This window comes from Nyctibius grandis, chromosome 15 (assembly GCF_013368605.1).
Source record: "Nyctibius grandis isolate bNycGra1 chromosome 15, bNycGra1.pri, whole genome shotgun sequence".
Taxonomy (NCBI): domain Eukaryota; kingdom Metazoa; phylum Chordata; class Aves; order Nyctibiiformes; family Nyctibiidae; genus Nyctibius; species Nyctibius grandis.
In genome coordinates, this window is record NC_090672.1 from 4,398,992 (window position 1) to 4,417,645 (window position 18,654).

Here is an 18,654-nt window from a genome sequence, read left to right on the forward strand (position 1 = left end):
TAGAAGAGGCCATTGTACTCTTCAAGTCTAACTTTCAACGGAATCCAAACAGGAGCATCTTCTCCACCAGTATGCTGCTTTCCCTTGTTCATCTATGTCTGTAAAATAGTTGTATCCTCTGTTCCTTATTCCCAGAATGTGAATTGCATTAGTTCTCTTGACGTTTGCCTCAGCTTAGGTTTTTTCTTCTTTATAAACATAATGACATTTCCCTCTCTTCCCTACCTAATACTTTCTTGCACGCTACCCCTGCTTGCGTTACCACTTTAGCCATGACTCATTCATTCACGTCTTTGTAGGTGCTGCTGTCATAACATCTCTCTAGTGTAAACGAAACAACTCCTTTACTCTCAGCTCTATTGCCATTTATTTAGAAGCCCCAGAAAAGAAATCCCTTGGTGCAGCCAGTCAGCTGCGGTTGGTTTCCTGTGTTGCATCAAAACTGGCAGGAGTAGCCACCGAGATCTCCCTTTTGCAGGGGAAAATTAAATTTCTTAATCACTGGGAGAAGCAAACAACCTGTGTAGCTGTAATGCCAAACAAGGATTTCTGATGTGGGAACACTGACCCCTGCATAGAACAGTGCTTCTGCAGACCATATCCCTCCTTATTCTGCTTTCAGCCCTCCCAGCCAGGCTCTGAAGTCCTCAATGCTGTCAGTTCTGTGTTTTCCAGGGAGAAGATAAAGCCTCTGCGTAATACTTGTCCTGTCTCATACCTCTACTACAGGCTGCATGGTTTTCTTCCTTCCTAATCATCCTCCTGACAGCACTTAGGAAACACATACTTGTGAGGAGTGAAAGACATACTTGGCAGAGTGCCTTTCACTTTACTTACAGCTGTGTGTTGGTGTGATTATCTAGACTTAACTCCAGGAAGCTGGAGAGGAACTGGTTATGTCTAATCTGTATCTAGTGTAAACTTGTACTGGACTCCATAGCCAAATATTGCATTTAATTTCCACAGTAATAACCTCTACCTCCAGCAATCTGAATGATGTATAAATTAGATTGGTTACGCCTGTGTCTCATAATTAGTGTAACTTTGAAGAGGCATTACGCTAAGAAGGTAACCCTTGTCTATCTACTCTCAAGATTTAAGTAGGGAAGGGTATTTAAAAGTGGTATTGTTTTGAGAGTCTGTATAAGACTGCCTGCAGTGACAGCAAGTTTGATGCTGCCCAGGAATTTGTGGCCGTGTAGAACCTCCATTGCTCTTCCCTCTTCTCAGCTTGAGTCTGGGAGTGTTCCCACAGGAGGAGTGGGGAAGGCTTTGAGTGCTACCAGCTCCTCTGTAGGCAAACAGAAGTAAGTTTTTGCATTCTTCTTTTTTGGGCAGTGTCTGCTGTTTTATTTAAAAGTATCACAACTTTTTAAGGGGTGGAGAAATGGCTGTAGAAATGAGTATGTATTTAATGGTTGGCAGTCCCTTTTGGTGAGGATCAAAGGCAGGGCCTCTCATGCTTAGCAAGCTGGGGAAATTGATCCTTTTTGCCATATGCTGAGAAGTGGTGGTTACTTGCATGTTCTTTTTGAATCCTTTTAGCAGTGAGAGGGTGGAGAATGTGGGACTAACAATGCTAAAGGTCCAAAAGAACATATGTTTGTGCTTTATTTTTTTTAAAGGAAGTTCAATTTCTTTTCTACAGAAGTTCTGTAAACCGGGATATTGGGGTAGTTCTGTTAAACAGTCTCTCAGAAGTAGGTGTGTGGGTATGTGTGTTTGCAGTGTTCGTGCCATCTTTAGATGAACTTTGTAGAGCTTTCAGCCTGGGAACACTGACCTGCATTGCAGGCTGACCCTTCATCAGATGCTGAACTTGAAGAAATGGTGTTGACACAGGCTTCCACCAAGGTATTCTTCTCAGTGTAGGAAATGATGCTGAAAATGTTTAATGTTCTGAAATGGCAGAGGCCAAAATAAATGTTTCAGCCTTTTTCCAAGATAGCTGTTAAACCAATGGCTCTGTGCTCCTATGTAATCAAGTCCCTGTCTACGTTTGGCACTCAGTTGTTTTCCCCTGTCTGAAACAATCCTGAAGAACATTCTTTCTTGTTCAGATTCCCTTTTCAGTCTTCTTCATCTGGCTTTTCTAGGCTTTGTATCGTAGCTATTATCTTTTCAGCTATGAATATCTGCAGTTCTTGGGGGTGTCTTTTATTGATTCATTTGGTTATTTTGGATCTTCCCACTGTAATCATCTGGAGCTTGAAGAGTGAGAAGAAATGTGTATGTTTGGAAAGCATGTTGAAAGTATTTGAAAGGCAATTTTTAAAATTAAATTCATCTTTTTCAGATGTGTCCTGCTATTTCTCCGTATAATCTACTTTAGCATGATCACAAGCATACTTTTGAAGATACATGGGAGCAGTTTTACTACTTATAGCTGTAGCTTCAATTATTGTACAGAACCAGAAACCTATAAATGAAAATATCTTGCTTCTGAAGCTTGAGTAAAGCTTATTACAAGAACTACTCTTGCATGAGTGTGAGATTACTTGTTTTCATAACAGTCCTCTGAAGCTTTTGGAGAACTGTAGGGAGGGGAGGTCTGAAAAGCTCATGCTATGTCCACTTGAATAGCTTGTTACTTTATATATTTTTAAAGGGTTAAATAAAATTATTTGGGTAAGTTTATTAAAAGAAGGTTGTTACTATCTCTTTTAAAAGGAGACTTTGGTGGAGTTCCCCTGATTCAGCTCTGAAGCTCAGAGCAATTGAGCCTGCAGCAATTTTCTTTTGCTGAGAAACTGTCATGGGTGTCTTAGAATCACAGAATGGTTTAGGTTGGAAGGGGCCTTGAAGATCTAGTTCCAACCCCCCTGCCATGGGCAGGGACACCTTCCACTAGACCAGGTTGCTCCAAGCCCCATCCAACCTGGCCTTGAACACTGCCAGGGAGGGGGCAGCCACAGCTTCTCTGGACAGCCTGGGCCAGGGTCTCACCACCCTCCCAGGAAAGAATTTCTTCCTGATATCTCATCTCAATCTCCCCTCTTTCAGTTTAAAACCATTCCCCCTCATCCTATCACTACATGCCCTTGTAAATGTCCCTCTCCAGCTTTCCTGTAGGCCCCCTTCAGGTACTGGAAGGTGCTAGAAGGTCTCCCTGGAGCCTTCTCTTCTCCAGGCTGAACAGCCCCAGCTCTCTCAGCCTGTCTCCATAGCAGAGGTACTCCAGCCCTCTGAGCATCTTTGTGGCCTCCTCTGGACTCGCTCCAACACCTTTACATCCTTCAACATGAGGAGGAAGGACAAGAGTGGTTTAAGACCAGGGGTGAATGTGAAGCTTGTATTGCTAGCCTGTCATCGCAGCTCTGACATGTCTGTGCACTCATGATTTGCTGCTGCTCATTCACCAGCCTGTCTGCGTTTGGGTAAAGATACAAAGAGGCTTCCAACAGTATTGTTCCAACTATGTGCAGAAATTCTTGTTGCTGGTAAGATGGAAGTTATCATTCTTTCCAGGCAGCTCACCTAGTGGTAGTATTATTGTTCGGATTTTGTTAGAATAATGTGAATGGTATGTGGTGCATCAAGAAATGCCAAGTTCCAAGATGAGTGCTTTTGTCCGGATATTGTATATCAAAGATGTCATTACTTTGGTGCCGGTCAGGTTGATTAACTGTTGCTACTTGATATTTCCAGTATAAAAAAAAAAAAGACTGCTATTAAGCAGTCATTTTTAAATACTGTTTAAATGATACAAAACAAACACGTATTTTGTGGACAGCGAGGGACATATAAAAGTGTACTTTATTCAATTTAGAGAAATAATTTAAGGTCCTGAGAAGTAGCTCTCTGTCCTGGCAAATGTGAATACTAATCTTTTTAGCTTGGTCTGGAGCTCAGCAGAAGTGTTTGGCTTGAATCAGATGAAGAAATGGATTGAATTTTCATATGTAAAAATTTTTACTCTCTGGTTTTCTTTTACAGTGGTTTAGAAATTGAGGAAAAGAAAGCTTGGCTCTAGTAAACCCTCAAATTATAATTGTTCTTTTAAACAGACTTTTATGTCTGTATTAAATATGAGAAGTATACAGGAACTCATGGTGGAGGAGAAGTTTTAATAACAAATGTTGGGCAAGATAAATATTAGTACTGCTATTTGAGTGCTTCACAAATATTGGAAAATTAGTCATCTTTGTGTGGAAGGGAAAAGGCTTCAAGAAGGGATCCAGGAACAGTGTCTTGCCCCTAGCCCATGGAGGAAGACTGGCAATTCTGTATGTCAGATTTGAATCTCAGGAATAGCAGTTCTGTGCTTTTTTCATAATACCTTAATATTTTGTGCATCTATACAGCAAACTGAGGGAGGTTTGTAGTTGTAAAGTAAACATTAATATTGTGAACCCAAATGCTAGAAACTAGTATTTTCACTTGGGAGGCTGTGGAAAGTGAGAGTCAACTTGGGACAGTTATTAAAGGTCATAGTTAAATAATGATAAAACCTTTTCATGCTCATTTTTCCTATTTTTTTGTTTCCTTTCCCAGGCATCAATTTTGGACTTGCACTCTGGAGCTCTTTCACTGGGGAAGCATTTTGTTAATCTGTACAGGTAAAATGGGGCTGTAGCTTGCTGCCTCTCTTGTTATCCTACACCTTCAGTGCTCATTGCCTTTCAAATTTCTCAGGCCCTGTGGCCAGTAATGACAAACTGTAGAAGTTGGTTAGATTCACCACAGTTTCCATGACCAGTTAAAGAGCTTTTGCAGCATGAAAACCGATCTTTTGTTGAACTGGGCTCTCTGACAGCTACCATTACCTTTATTTTCAGAGTTGTTCTTGCATCAGTAAATAATAGTGGTTTTTCACAGTTATAGTCTAGTTTGTCAGCACTGGAAGAAATCAAGTAGTCTGAACTCTTAAACTTGAATCCACATGCTTATTTCATGATGTGGGAGGGGGCTTTTTTCATGCCTGGGGAATTCCACTAGCAGTTACTGCATCTTGATCCTTTAATCTTTTAACACTTAATCTTTTAGCAATGCTTTTGGAACGTCATGCTCAAAAGCATTTGTAGGATTTTTTGAGTTGTGTTTTCACTTTTTGATTTTGGGTAAAGCACAGATGGGGGCAAGAATGCATCTTGGTATTACTCAGGCAGTCTGATTCAGCAACTCCTCTTTTAGACTGTTGTTTTAATTTTTCAGGTACTTTGGGGACAAAATTCAAGACATTTTCACAGAAGAGGATTTTGCATTATATCGGTAAAGATTTTCAATAACTGCTCAATGAACCACAAAACATAACTGTATTTTTTTTGTAGAGTGCAGGTTGGGAGGGGATTGTCCTTTGGATTCAGATGTACAATTGATTTTGCAGCTCAGAGTAGTAATCTCTCTGAGAATTAAGATGCCTTTAGAAAAATAAGTAAAAGGACCTTTTTGGTTACTACCTGATAAATAACATCAGCAGCTTTGAACTTAGCTGCATTAGCAATGTCAGGACAGTATTGATGGTGTAAATGTGATCAGAATGATGGCAGCACCACACATTTCCCTTTGCGTCAGGGGTTGGTGCCAGCCCTGAAGCCCTGCAAGCAAGGAGAGCTGCTTCATCCGAGTTCTGTGGTGATTTGCTGGAACACTATGGCTGGGATGTAAAACCCATCAGCATTAACTCCTATTTAACACGTTATCCAGGAGGTGGTGTGTTAGATGATGAAGACAATCCTATGCTATCATTACAATAGGAACTTGGGTTTTTTTTGGGTGAAGTGTAGCAAAACATTAAAAATGGTAAAGCAGGAAGTGGAAGGACTCCAAATTACTAATGTTCTGGCTAGAGCAGCAGAGCATACTTTCCCTCTAAGAAGCCAGAATATGAAATAGCGCTATAATGTAATAGCTTTGGCATCTGATGCTTTTAGCTTTCCTGTAGACCTGCTCATATACTTAACGAAGACAAAAGTAACGAGTTCCATGTGTCTGTGAAGGTGTGTGGCCAAAGCTTAGGAACAGGCATTCTCTGTTGACTAGACACAATAAATCTTTAGTTATGCATTTCAGTTGCTTTCTCATAATTTAAAATGTACCTGGCTCGAACATTTTAACTCTTTTTGTCTTTTTTCTTGCCTTTGTGAAGGAATATCACCTCCCTCTAGTGGTGGAAGTAGTATTAAGTAGCCACGTAGGTTTATTATTTTTATTAGTATAGTAATTTTATTTGTCTTAAAGTATTAACCACTTAAAGCTTATTTCTATTCAACAACTATTTTCAGGTACTGTTTTCTTTATAGATAAACTTCTTTGAAAATGTGTTTACTTCTGCCCCCAAAATCACAAAAATGAGACACTTCCTTGATTATTATTGAACATTGACTGGATAAAGAAAACATATAGTTTCTGCCTCACCAAGATAGTGGAGAATATTTTGAAAATAGTCTTTGTTTTGCCTTCCATTCAGTAGAAGATGAAAGAATCTGTAGAAATAACATGAGTGTATGGAGGGAGTGTCTTACTAAAGAATATTTCTGTTTCACATGAACAGAAACTTTCAGTTTTTCAATAATTTCTATGAATTTCTGATCCTTACACTGTGAGATGAGACAGCTGCTAGGCAATATCAATACTCTATTGGTATTTCATGCCGATATAGGGGATGTTTCAGTCTGCTGGATATGAATCTAATACAAAATATATTATTAAATGCTTCTGTTCATATTAATAGCAGTGCTTTAACATGGACTGTAGTACCTTATGTCCTTAATGAATGATTTTATGCTATTCTTGGGACCATTTATCATCAGTACTTTCACTTACCTACCAAGGTCAGTTTAAAAATACACTCTTGAGAGAAATAACTAAATGTAATTCATGTCTAAGTATTACTGATTGCAACAATAACAAATCTGAGTAGCCATTCTGAGCCAGGAGGCTGGTTTCTAAACTGTCTCTGTCAAAATTATGTTGTTTCAGAATCAATTATGGTTTCTAGGCTGATGCTTCAACCACCATCTGCCAAGCATATTACAGCAATTCCTCTTGTTTCACATAACAGATGCATCTTTATCCAGAAGAGAGACCTTTAAATCTGGATGCTTAGTTTAAGGGTTGTGACTTCAGCACAAAATGGCACTAGCAAAGATTTATTCCAAAAATCTTACAACTTAAGGTAGAGATGTAGAATGAGCAGAGGAAGAGCTGATAGTTTGCTTTCTCCCTTTAGTCACTCTGCATGTGTGACTTCTGTTAAAGCTTTCTGGCTGCAGAAGAGCACTGCTTTGTCTGCTTCTGCTGCTGTTGGTGCTTTTCTCTGGGAACAGTCCGGAGATGCTCACAAGTGGGCTAGAGAAGTCGTGTATTTTTGCAAAGGTTCGAGTGTTCCTGTCGCTGCACTTGAATCGCGCTTTGCAGTGACTCCTGACAGTGCATTTTTTTGCTGGTTGGGAAGAGTTTGTATCTTACAGAAACTTTTCTGTGGCACTTTTAGTTCTTTTACTCAGTCTTTTATGCTGCTGCTGAGACATTAAGCTGGCAACGTTGTGATCTAGTGAATATCCCTTCTCTGAGGTTGTGTGTTTCTTAGACTTCTAGCTACTTCAGTGGCTTTTTTTTCACCCTGACTCCAAAACAGATTTCAGTAACTGCTTTTATAGAAGGTGGTCATATGCTTTTTTTCAGGGACTTCTGTTCTGCCTTTCCCTGTGTCTGGCCTGTGCATTTTGATATTATCCAGTGAGTCAGTGCAAATGTACAAGGGCTGCTGCTGACAAATTCTTGGAGGGATTAATTTGTTACTTATACTGTTGACTGGCTGCTGTACTCGTATATTTATTGCCATAGCAGAGCTCTGTTTAGTGCATCTGATCAGAGCCAGGGTACACTGTAAGCAGTTGGAATGATAGAATAGTTGCTGTGTTTATGAAAGTGAATGCTTACATTCTCCAGCATAAAGAAGTATTTTCTTTGTAGCTATAGTGCACCAGAGCTCTCCCAACAGTTTTTGATATATGGGGACCCAGAGGAAAAGGTATGAAGAATGAGTGGGGCAGGACCAAGAAGGGAGGGGAGGTTCCTGCTTCTCCTGGGTGCCTGTGAGAAGTGGCTGAGGGAACAATGTGGCTCTTACTGTACCAGACCAAGGCAGCCAGAATTTCTTGGCTCATTCATTCCTTCCTTGATAGCACCTTCTAAGCTGAAATTTGCCTTATCTTGTCATGTGACTTACACATGAAGTACAACTTGTTTGTCCTTAAGTATTTTACCAATAGACTATATAGGCTGTGTCTGGAATAGCAGGGATGGGAATGGAAAGAAAAACTTGCAGTCATGATATTGATAAATGTTGAAATGGCCAGATCAGTGGAAAGCAGGTTGTGCAGAAGAGTTTATACTAAAAAGTGACTTTATACTGTTTTTGAAAACAGCTACGTGCTGTATTTCGCATGCAGTGGTCACAGAATGAGCTGAAGTACACAGATGCATGAGTTCAGATATAGGCTTTACAGAATTCTAGGGAACACTTTGATCTCTAAAAGAAGTCGTGCTGTTGCTCCTACTGCAAGGTAACATTTGATTCCCATGTATAGTGTTTAATTTGCTGTTGCAAAGATAGACATGAGATACCTTATGGAGTTTGAAGCAGAGTTCATTTTTGCACTGATGACTTTGTCAACCTGTTGATGGTTCCTGCAGTGGGGTAAATGTGTCTATGTGGAATGAAGGGCAACCAAGATTACCACAAAACCCTGCAAAACACACCTCCTGCAGCACACAGTTATCTTTGCCTTTGGCACCAAACTTGTAAATGGATGGTTTTTTACACATTCTTACATCAGCTACAAGCTAAGATCTCCTTGTCATTAGTTACAACAGTGCAATGCAATGTTTTCTGGTAAGATCAGTGTCCTGTGGCAGGGGGGTTGGAACTGGATGATCTTTAAGCTCCCTTCCAACTGAAACCATTCTATGATTCTGCACCTTCATTCCCCCCCACCTTAATTAAGCATTAAGTTCTTTTATACTTTATGTGGCTTCCTTAAACTTATTTTGAGCTGCAGCCACTTATATATGACAAAGTGAGAAGTTCTGGTTGTTACTCACATGAACTGAGAAAACAGTGTTCCCTTGCATATTTTCCATTTTCTTCTCTAGGTTACAGTGCTTATATATTTTATTTGACTGATACCCCATTATTAGAAAGTAGGTATTAAACACTATCTATGTGTAGAAATAATATCTATGTGTTGGCTCAACTAGGAATGTCATGGAGTTTCTGTAGCTTTTGAGCAGTGTGGTACATAAGCAAGAAAAAGCATTTAGGCCCTCAAAGGTATTGCTCTTTGGAGCTTGCTTCCAGCAAATCTTTACCATATAGGTTATTCTTTCAAACATCAGTGTAAATCTGCAGTTTATTCATGACTGATAAGTCTTTTTTTTTTTTAGTTTTTTGTGTTGATTCTCTAGAATTCGGTTATTTTTTGCACTGCGTTACAGTGCAATAAATGTGCATATTTGTAGGCACAGTTTTTCCAGTTTAATAGTTTGTATTAAATATAAACTGCTTGGGCATTTGTTGGAGGTGTATCAGATGACGCTTTGTGCATCAGGATAGTATTTCATGCTTAAAAATTTAAGAGCATCCACAGGATGTGAAGAAATAGGGAGGCTGAGGTGGCCTGTCACTCTTTGCTCCATCATATGCTACATAGTTTTCTATTGTACCTCTTAAATTTAAGCCTGAACTTTGGGAATACATGTAATCTCCATTGCTGTAAATTGGGTATTTTTTGTTATGTGTGTACACTGGGGAAGAAAAAATCCAGTCTTGAATATTTCCTTTCTGTCCCTACCATTTCTCTTTAAAAAGGTCATCCTGTGAAGGGCTTTTCTTAGGAGCAAAGCATGCTGGAAAGGGGTCTTGTTTCCAGTGCCCAGTACATGAGTTTGGGTTACTTTGCTTGTTTTTTCCATGTTGGATCTGGAGTTCATTGAAATTAATAAATTGCTTCCTACTGATTTCAGCATGTGCTGGATTAGGCCCTAAAAACATAATCTCGTTGTTCCCCAGTTCTTACAAATATGTTTGAGAGCACTGAAGGCAAACTAGAAGATTAAGTGTCCTCTCCCCCTGAGACTTAACTTTTTTATGACTTTGCAGACTGCACATCAAGCAAAGTTACTTTTGCTCTGTTACTTTGAACTTTTTATTATAGGCAAGTTAACCCCTCTTGCTCGTTGAGCTCTGAGGTGAATAGTCAGTGTTCTTTTGCCTGTTGTCCTCTTTCTTGAAGGAATGCTGTTGCTATAAACTTGCTCCCTGGACATGTGATATCATGGTGTGTCTGTCTTGTGTGCTAGCACAGCTGTAAGTGCAAAGGGTAAATACCTGTTTTTTGAAGCCTAGTCCAAGATCCATTACAATCGATGGGGCTTTTTGGTAGTTTACCATTTGTTTTGTTGAGTGGCAAACTATTCCTGTGTGTAAAAACTCATGTTAGTCTGCTACATATCGCATGATTGTCTTGATTAAGTTGAGTGATGCTGTGATATGTAGGATGACAGCTCACAGCAAAGCAAAAGGCAGAAGCACACAAGTCAACTGAAGAAATGCCAGGTTGGCACCTCTTGTCACCTCATGCACTTGAAGCTACTGTGATTAAAAGTAATGCTTGAAGCCAATAGCACACAGGGAAATAAGAGGCCAGCGGTATGCTTACACACCCAAAAACCAGCTACCTGGGTCAGCTGAAGGCAGCTGCTTCCATGAGACCAGGATAGCACCTAAAGTCATGCTTTTAGACCTGTCACCTCACCTGCTTTATTATTCTGTCTCCCCATTCACTAATTTCCCTGCCTACTTGACTTATAAACAGGAAAAAACAAACTTCTGAAAAATGTTTATTTTCTCTCTGCAGCATACTTAAAACTGTTGAGTTTATTTTCCTGTTCTTATGATAACTCACTGGCTGATCCAAACCAGGTAGACTTTTGGTGGTGGTTTTTATCAGGAAGAGTTGAGTAGAGCTTTGCTTTCTGCTTGGTTTGCAAAACGTGCAGTCCTGCCCAAAGCCATTGCATGTAAGTCTCAAAGAGGAGTGAAGCTTTACCAGAGCCTTATAAACACCAGACACCAAATCTTCATAGAAAGCTTTCAAAGTGGAAAAGGAATCAGCCTGAAGGAGGAAGCAGTACTGCTTGGAGAGCAGTACAACCCCTGGAGATTTAAAGTTATGTCAAGACTGTGGCCTGACTACTTCAGAGCAGATATATTCCAGCTGGCTGATGCAAGTGGCCATCCAGTGTCAGAGCCAGGGAATATGCTGCTGTAGTATTTGTGGTTTAGGCTATTAATTCTTGTGTTGGGTTGTTCGAAGTGCCAGCTGCCCTCCATTCATGATGAAGTAAAATGAGTTAATCAAGTTTAATGCTTTTTGGGAAGCATAAGGCAGCCTCTACTGAAGTCCTGTTTCTTGGAAAGAAAACAGACAAAGAACAGGCTCCCACAGGCATGAGAGGAAGGACCTGTAGATCCTTTCCTGATATCACTTTTACAAACTCTACCACTATGTAGCTCTCAACTTGTAACCTCAGTTCATGCAGCCATGTAAATACCCGAAAAATCTCAGCTCTGACTTCATTTAATGGGTTTGATATTTCACATGTAAAATAGCTTGAACTGACTCCTAAAGCTTAGACCCCTAAAAATGTAAAGTGAGACAGGTTAAAAATCAAACCTGTGTGGTTTTTAATTTTTATTTTTGGTGAGGGACAAGATGTGAACAGAATGAATATTTAGGATTTTTTTTAGTACCCGTGGAAATGGTTTTTAAGAGGTGACTTTCATAGGTGAACACTGTAGGTCTGGTTTTAGTTCTGCCACTTCTTTTTAGTCACTGAGTTCCCTAAAGAAATAATTTTCAAGGAAGTTTTTCTGAAGTATGCTGAAGTTCAGTACTACCCAGTGGAGAAATGTCTTGATGCAGTTCTGTTTAGTAATGCATGTGTGATTATTAGTCTAGTTTTATAATCTTAAAAACAAAAATCCTTTTCTTCCTGTCTTCCAAGAAACACAGGAGTAGTCAAGGTAAAAATAGTTTGGTTGAATCTTTGAAAATAGTTGCGAAAGGCATCTTGCATTCATTTTTAATGAAAATCTGGTTATGATACCAATACATATGTTGACCAAGAACCCTGAGTTTCATGGCACCAGAGACTTCATTGGTTAGTTTAAAATTAGTGTAAAAATAGCTGAAGGTGCTTCAGAGGCAACCGTTTATGAAGATACAACTTTCTAGTTATCTGCTTTGGATTAAAAATAGATACGTGAAAGACTTTAATCTTTTCAGTAGTTAATAAACAGTGAGAGATGCATGGAATTTTTCAGAAAAACAGACTGTGTACACAAAGAAATTTTAAAACCTAGGCCACAGGAGAAAAATCGCTTATTTTTCTTGATATTCTAAGAATTAAAAAAAACAACAACAAAAGAACAAACCCCAACCCAAAACACTGGCAGGTCTTTTTTTTTTTTTTTGATGTAGTAGATCTCCTTTACTTAAGGCAAAATAAGAGAGAAAGAACGGGTATATGTTCCCCATGATTTATTAGCTAAGGCAGAAGCTTAGCTCTGAAGAAGCAGTAACCGTGAATGAAGGAGAATACAGAAGAAGCAGGGGAGAGGTGTGTCACTTAGCATGCTGTGTTGTGTTGTGTTCTTTGCAGTGATGTGAGACGGAGAATTCAACAAAGGATTGCTCAGGCGTTTGGTATCCGCTCTGCTTCCATGTACCTGACTAAGCCAACGTTCTTCTCGAGAATAAACAACACGGAAGCCAAGACGACGCACGATGAATACTGGCACCCACACGTTGACAAGGTAAGTAGGAGGCTGAGATGGAATGCAAATGTTTCCTGTTATTATTAGATCACTTAAAGTCATTTTGCATTAAACAATCAGTCAAACATGTTTGAAAACTGGTGCTTGTAAAAATCCTTTGGGGGATGAACCTAATGGAAGGATAAGTGAGTTTTAGAAACGTAGCCCAATACGTTCCTTTTCATTTTATTTTCTCTACTTTAGTTCTGCTAGAATTAATGAATTGTGTGAATGACTACTCAGGAATCACTTCTGTCAGAAGTGTTGATTAAATTGACCTGCACCTACAAAGTGCTTCAGTTTAACCAAACCTGCGTTTCCAGTTAGAGTATCGCGCTCTCTCAGCCAGGTCTGGCAGGAGCTATTTCAAAGTGGTCAGTTGGTCACTGTTGTTAGTTGATCTGAGCCTTTTGAGAAATGCTGAACACCTATATTTCAGTTATATGTGAATTGAGGCTTTTTTAGTGCATGTTCTTCAATGGGGATATGGTACCCTCTTTTAATAATTTGATGTTTTGTTCTTGTTAGAATGGAAGTATTGTGACTTCCTTTTAACTGCCCAGTCTTCTATCTGTAGGTTCATAGCTTAATACTTTGCATTTCTCAATGGACTTAAATGATTTGGGATTGGTATTGAATTTATTTTTGAATTTAACTGAATTTAAAGGTTCTGTGCAGCACAGCAGAATACAAACTAACAATGGAAGAATCAAATAGCAAAAAAATAGCATAGTTTTTCCACACTTTCAGAGAATCAAATTTGACTGCCACAAGGGAAGAGAAAGGAGTAAATGTCAGTAGCTGATGGCTATTTTCTCCACTTTTTTCTTTCAGCCCAAAAAAGTGTATTTTAGAACTTCAAGCTCTGATTTATTACTATAATGAGATTTGTGTCTGCACAAGCATTAGGCTTGCCAATATTCTTTTTATTCTCTTCTGCATGTGTTTTGCATTGCTAAATTAATAAGGTGGTTGGATAACCTCACAATTAAGTGTTTCTACCTAAATCTCTAATATAATGTGCAAGTTATTTTGTCATTTAGAAGCAAATCTGTTTCCATGAAGAGAATTTGTTTCCTTTGTAGAAGCTGCTTCTCTCTTCTGGCATGCTGGCAGTGCCAGTACATGATGGACAGCAGGCTAGATGCTTTGCTGTTCTTATCCATCTGTTTTGTCCTCATTTTGTTTATCTCACAGGCTGTCTGTTCAGGGAGCAGATACCCCAAGTGATTGTCCTTGGCTTTTTCTAACCCCACCTCCCAGCATCAAAAAAACCCAAAACAAACACAAAATGTGGTCTCTTAGACTTGCTATGCGTAACCTAAAACTTAGTAGTTTCTATACTGAATAACTGGGTAGTCTGATTTATGACAGCAGTGAAGAGAGAACTATCCCAGTTGAGGCAGTTACCAAATACCTTGTTCATAATCATGTAGAATTTGCCCCCCAAAAAATAGCATACCTGCTGTAAAATGTGACTTGTGCTAAATTTCAAGGTATTTTCTGAGAGAAGTATTGCTTAGATAACACTGGGAGCTAAAACTGTAGCTTGTCCTGTTTATTCTATGTAAGTAGTTTGAACATTTTTCACTTATGTAGCAGCTGACTCCTGCAGTAAGTTGTCTGTATTGGGAACGCTAAAGCATTGAAACCATTGAAGTGCTTTTTGTCTGCACCTCAAACTTATGTTCTAGGTTTGATCAAATATATTTTAATGTGGTTATTTTCATTCTTGTTCAAGAGCATTCTCGCAGTAAGGATTGCACGTGAATATGCCAAAGTTGGACCACTGTCTGTGTTGTGACAGCAACATTGCATGCTAAGCTGGGAGCCTTGTGTGGGTCAGTTCCCTTGCTTTTTTTGGGGGGAACACAAGGGAACAGAACTTCCCTGGCCCCCAGCCACAGTGCAGGGGCTTCATGGGTGCTGTGGAATAGAGACCTAGAGCAGACTGCTTGTAAGTGCTTCTTGAGCTCATCACTTGGGGGTCCATTTCTCACTCTTTGTTCTTCACATGGAGCAAATGCTGTTGCCAGTGCAGAGGGTGTTGCAGGGAGATGGACAAGCCACTATGGGCTGGGATATTTCTTGTGGTAACTGCCCCAACTTAGTGGTTCATCCCTTCTCTAGGATAAAGGACTTAAGCTATTGCCAGATAATATAGTTACTTGTGTGGTTTAAATGATAGCAGTTTGCATTGCTTGGTTGCAAATTCAGAGTTTGAACCAGGCTAATGCTGCCTTAAATAGGGTCTGTTAGAAATACATCCTTGATCCTGTTCAGTTCATGTCCATCATGTAAGTCCAGATTACATCATCGTGTATCATTGCTACTGGCTGCCTTCACTTCTGGTACGTCATTCACTTGAATTGGCATCACAGGATTAATTTCAATCCTTTCCTTGCTATACAAACAAGCCTCTAATTCCTCTCCTCCCTAACTTCTGTTTGTGTGTCAATAAGGGATTATTTTCCCCTTAAGTGCAATTGGAACAGAGCTGTCTATGGATGTAGCACTCATGTACATGTTTGCCAGATCATGGCTTACAGAAAATGTTACAGTATATGTAGACATGTATTCTACACATAATTTTAGCCTACTATAGGTGTACGTTATGTATATCTGTATCTATATTGTTATGTGTTTAGAAAGAGGTAAAAAATAAGTATTTATAACTGATCAGGCTATGCAGGAGACTGAATTCAAATAGGTCAGTAGGTCAGAAAATATTGTAGAGGAGGCTAAATAGGACAGAGAAGTTGTGTAGCTTCACAGGTTGTTTTCAGTGCTGTCAGTGTGCCTTGTATTTTAATTTCTCCAACAGACTAAATTTCACTTACCAATTCCAGACTGCAGTTGAAAGCAAGGAAAAAAAAAATGCATTGTGATTGAACTGAGGTAGGAAATACTTCCCAGATAAGAACAGTAGTAGTCTTATGTGGCCTCCAAAACAAGTGTGAATATTAGGGAGTCGAAGAAAGATCAGTAAAACTCCTCATGTTAAGTATTTTGCCAGTTTCTTGGATGCTTTGGTGTTGTATCATTATTTGTGCTTTCCCCTTGGAATAGAACAAATCACGTATTTCTGCATAATAATTAAATGGCGAAGGTTGCTCCTTCAGGACTTCAGGATTTTTTTTTTTTCCCCTACCTCTTTCCAAAAGAAAGCTAAAATTAAGCCTTTGAAAAATGAATCTGACACATTTTTTTGTTTCAAAGTCTGACAGTGTTGGTTCAAAGATGTAGGCTTCTTGGAGCACACAAATACCCCTCTGGCCTTTCCCCTATATTGCTGAGTCTATTGCAATTGTATTTCTCAATCTGAATATCCTTGGTTTGAAAGATTTCAACTGCATAGTGGAGTAGCACAGATCTATTGTGTCTGTATGAGGCTTTGTTTTTTTTTTTTTTTTCCCTAAAATGTATTTGGTTTTTAGTTACATAGGAATGGAAACCCTGAAACCACCCAAATGACTCATTTAATCTTGTTGAATTTATATGCATCTAAATCAAACAAAGAGAGTGTTGGCTTAAGATGTGGAGTTTCATCTTGGACGGAATTTGTTTGCAACTGAGCCTGTCAAATGTCTGATTTAATGTCTGATTTACAGTGGAATTGCTGTTCTATGCTCAACTCTTGGCAGCAGTATAGTCTTATAGCGTTCTGTAAGAGAAGTGATGCAGGACTCTGAAGATTTCTGCAGTCCCTTGCCTGAGCGAGGATTCTGTCATCCTTCACAGAATTGTCAGGCACCACCATATGATCAGTTCTGGTTTGTTTTCCTTGAATGTCTTCTATTGGAGCTATTCCAGGACCTCAGTGCAAATTTTCTTGATAATTTCTTTTTTTTTTAGCCTAAACTTGTTAATGATCAGTTTATAGCTCTTTTTTTTCCCCTCCTTCCAGTTCCCCATGTATTTATAGGTAGCAATCACATCCCTTTCCAGCTGCCTTTCACTAAGCTGAACAAGCCAAACCTTCAAGTCTCCTCACTGTGATATGCTCTCCATCTCCCCAACCATTCTAGCAGCCCTCTCTCCTCTGGCTGTTGAGGCTGTCACTGATAGCAGCTGCTACCTCTGATAGCAGACTTTTCACTCTTCTTTCTTCCCCTTGTGTTGTTAGACATTTAATGAAATACATCAAAAGATCTTACTTCTGCCATAGGACAGCATCGTCTTTGAAATCCAAGGAAGTTTATTCTTGTGTCTGCTCAAACGTGTTACCTCAGCTCACCTACAGCCCCTTGTAATTCAGAGGCGTGCTATTTGGTGTCTTACATTGTCTACCAAATAGATACTACCAATATGTAGAACTTTGGAAGCAGCTGCCAAGGCTATTTTTGTGATTATCTGCACAAAGAGACAGGTAGAGGCTTAGAGAAAAAGAGCAGTTTTGACTCTTGTTTCTGCAAGATATCACGCTGGAGCTATGCTGATTGGAAAGTGAATACATGTTTGTATTTTCTTCTGCAATGGAAAGCAGAGGATGCTGTTGTACATATCTATCTTAGTAACTGCAGGCCTATTGCATATTCCTACAACTGTTTAGTTGCATATAAATATGTCCCTCAAACCAAGGGTGCCACACGGCAAAATGTGCCTGGCTAATTCTGATAGTTGTATTTATAATAAGAGCCTTTAAAGAAGTATCATAGAAATATCATTATCAGCATCTACCGTTAAATATTAGCTGTGTTTGACTTAATTGGGTAAAAGGTGCTCAAGAAGAGCACACTAACTGTATGAAGTATCAGGCTGAATGGAAATACCTGGATTTTTTTCTATTGAATCGTTCATGAGGAGCTATAGAAATTTGATTTGCTGCAGTGTGCCCGTATGGCTTATCACCTGGTTTTAATGACAGCTTTTCTCACATAATTTGAACTTCTGGTTCAATTACTACTTTTCTGGTATTGGAAGTCATTACCAGGGTAATAAATACATTTGATATGCATGGGGGACTTTTAGCGTTTTAAATAACCGAGTATAATTAGTGCCTCCTTTCCATAGAGTGTGGCATTTCTCAGGCTTGGCTGCCTTCTGACAGTTAGTAATGAACAAGAACAGGAACAGAAAAGCCATTTTCCATTGCGTACTTGGTTCCCCAGATTAAGTCATCTATAGAAATCAGATGTGTTTGGTTAGGCTAAAATGGTTTGTACTCAGCTCTTAAAAGTTCAGAATTAGTAAAGCCACCTTGGAGAAGGTGGAGAGTGCACTGATGGAGCAAAGACTGTGCTGCTGAAGAGTTCATAAAAACAATTTTAATGCATTAGACTTGCAAGTAGATGTTGAACTTCTCTTTGAACTTCTTCACTATGCTAATGGCTTTACTAGCCAGAATAATTCCTTAAACTGACTGGAAGTTTTATCAGCAAATCAATGAAGGTGAAAATAGCTTTGTAAAGCTAATTGCATGAGGAGGGCTGTAGAATGGCTGTTTTAAGGTGCTGCAGTACCACATGCTCATTAATTCCCATTTTCCTTGTATTGCTACTAAGGTTTGGGTAAATATGCGGAGAAGGCGATCACCAAAACATTTCTTTTGTTCTTGTGATTCAGACGCTGTTTTTCAGCATATCACCAGATTTGACTTTTTTCCTTTAAGCCCTTGTGACTGAAATAATAAAATGAGTAAGGATGCAAATGTCTTTCCTATTCCATCTGCTGCTATGTTCTTTTTAGTCATTGCCCTTACAGAGTAATATGTACAACTGCTGTTGAGCCAAAATTTAACTGGCACTAAGGAATGTAACTTAGAACAAAACTGAAAATATTTAGAAAACTTCTAAGTTTGGAAGTAGCACCTACCTCTAACAGTCACCAGG

General features: G+C 39.2%; 1 protein-coding gene across 1 annotated transcript in view; it reads left to right on the forward strand.

The window, feature by feature from the left end:
• The window catches only part of OGFOD3 (2-oxoglutarate and iron dependent oxygenase domain containing 3), a 47,652-nt gene that overhangs the window by 12,201 nt on the left and 16,797 nt on the right, over positions 1–18,654 (forward strand). Inside the window, exons 5-7 of the mRNA XM_068413121.1 lie at positions 4,495–4,559; positions 5,155–5,211; positions 12,670–12,823. Of these exons, the coding sequence (XP_068269222.1) occupies positions 4,495–4,559; positions 5,155–5,211; positions 12,670–12,823 (276 nt within the window). The remainder of the gene's footprint in view (positions 1–4,494; positions 4,560–5,154; positions 5,212–12,669; positions 12,824–18,654) is intronic.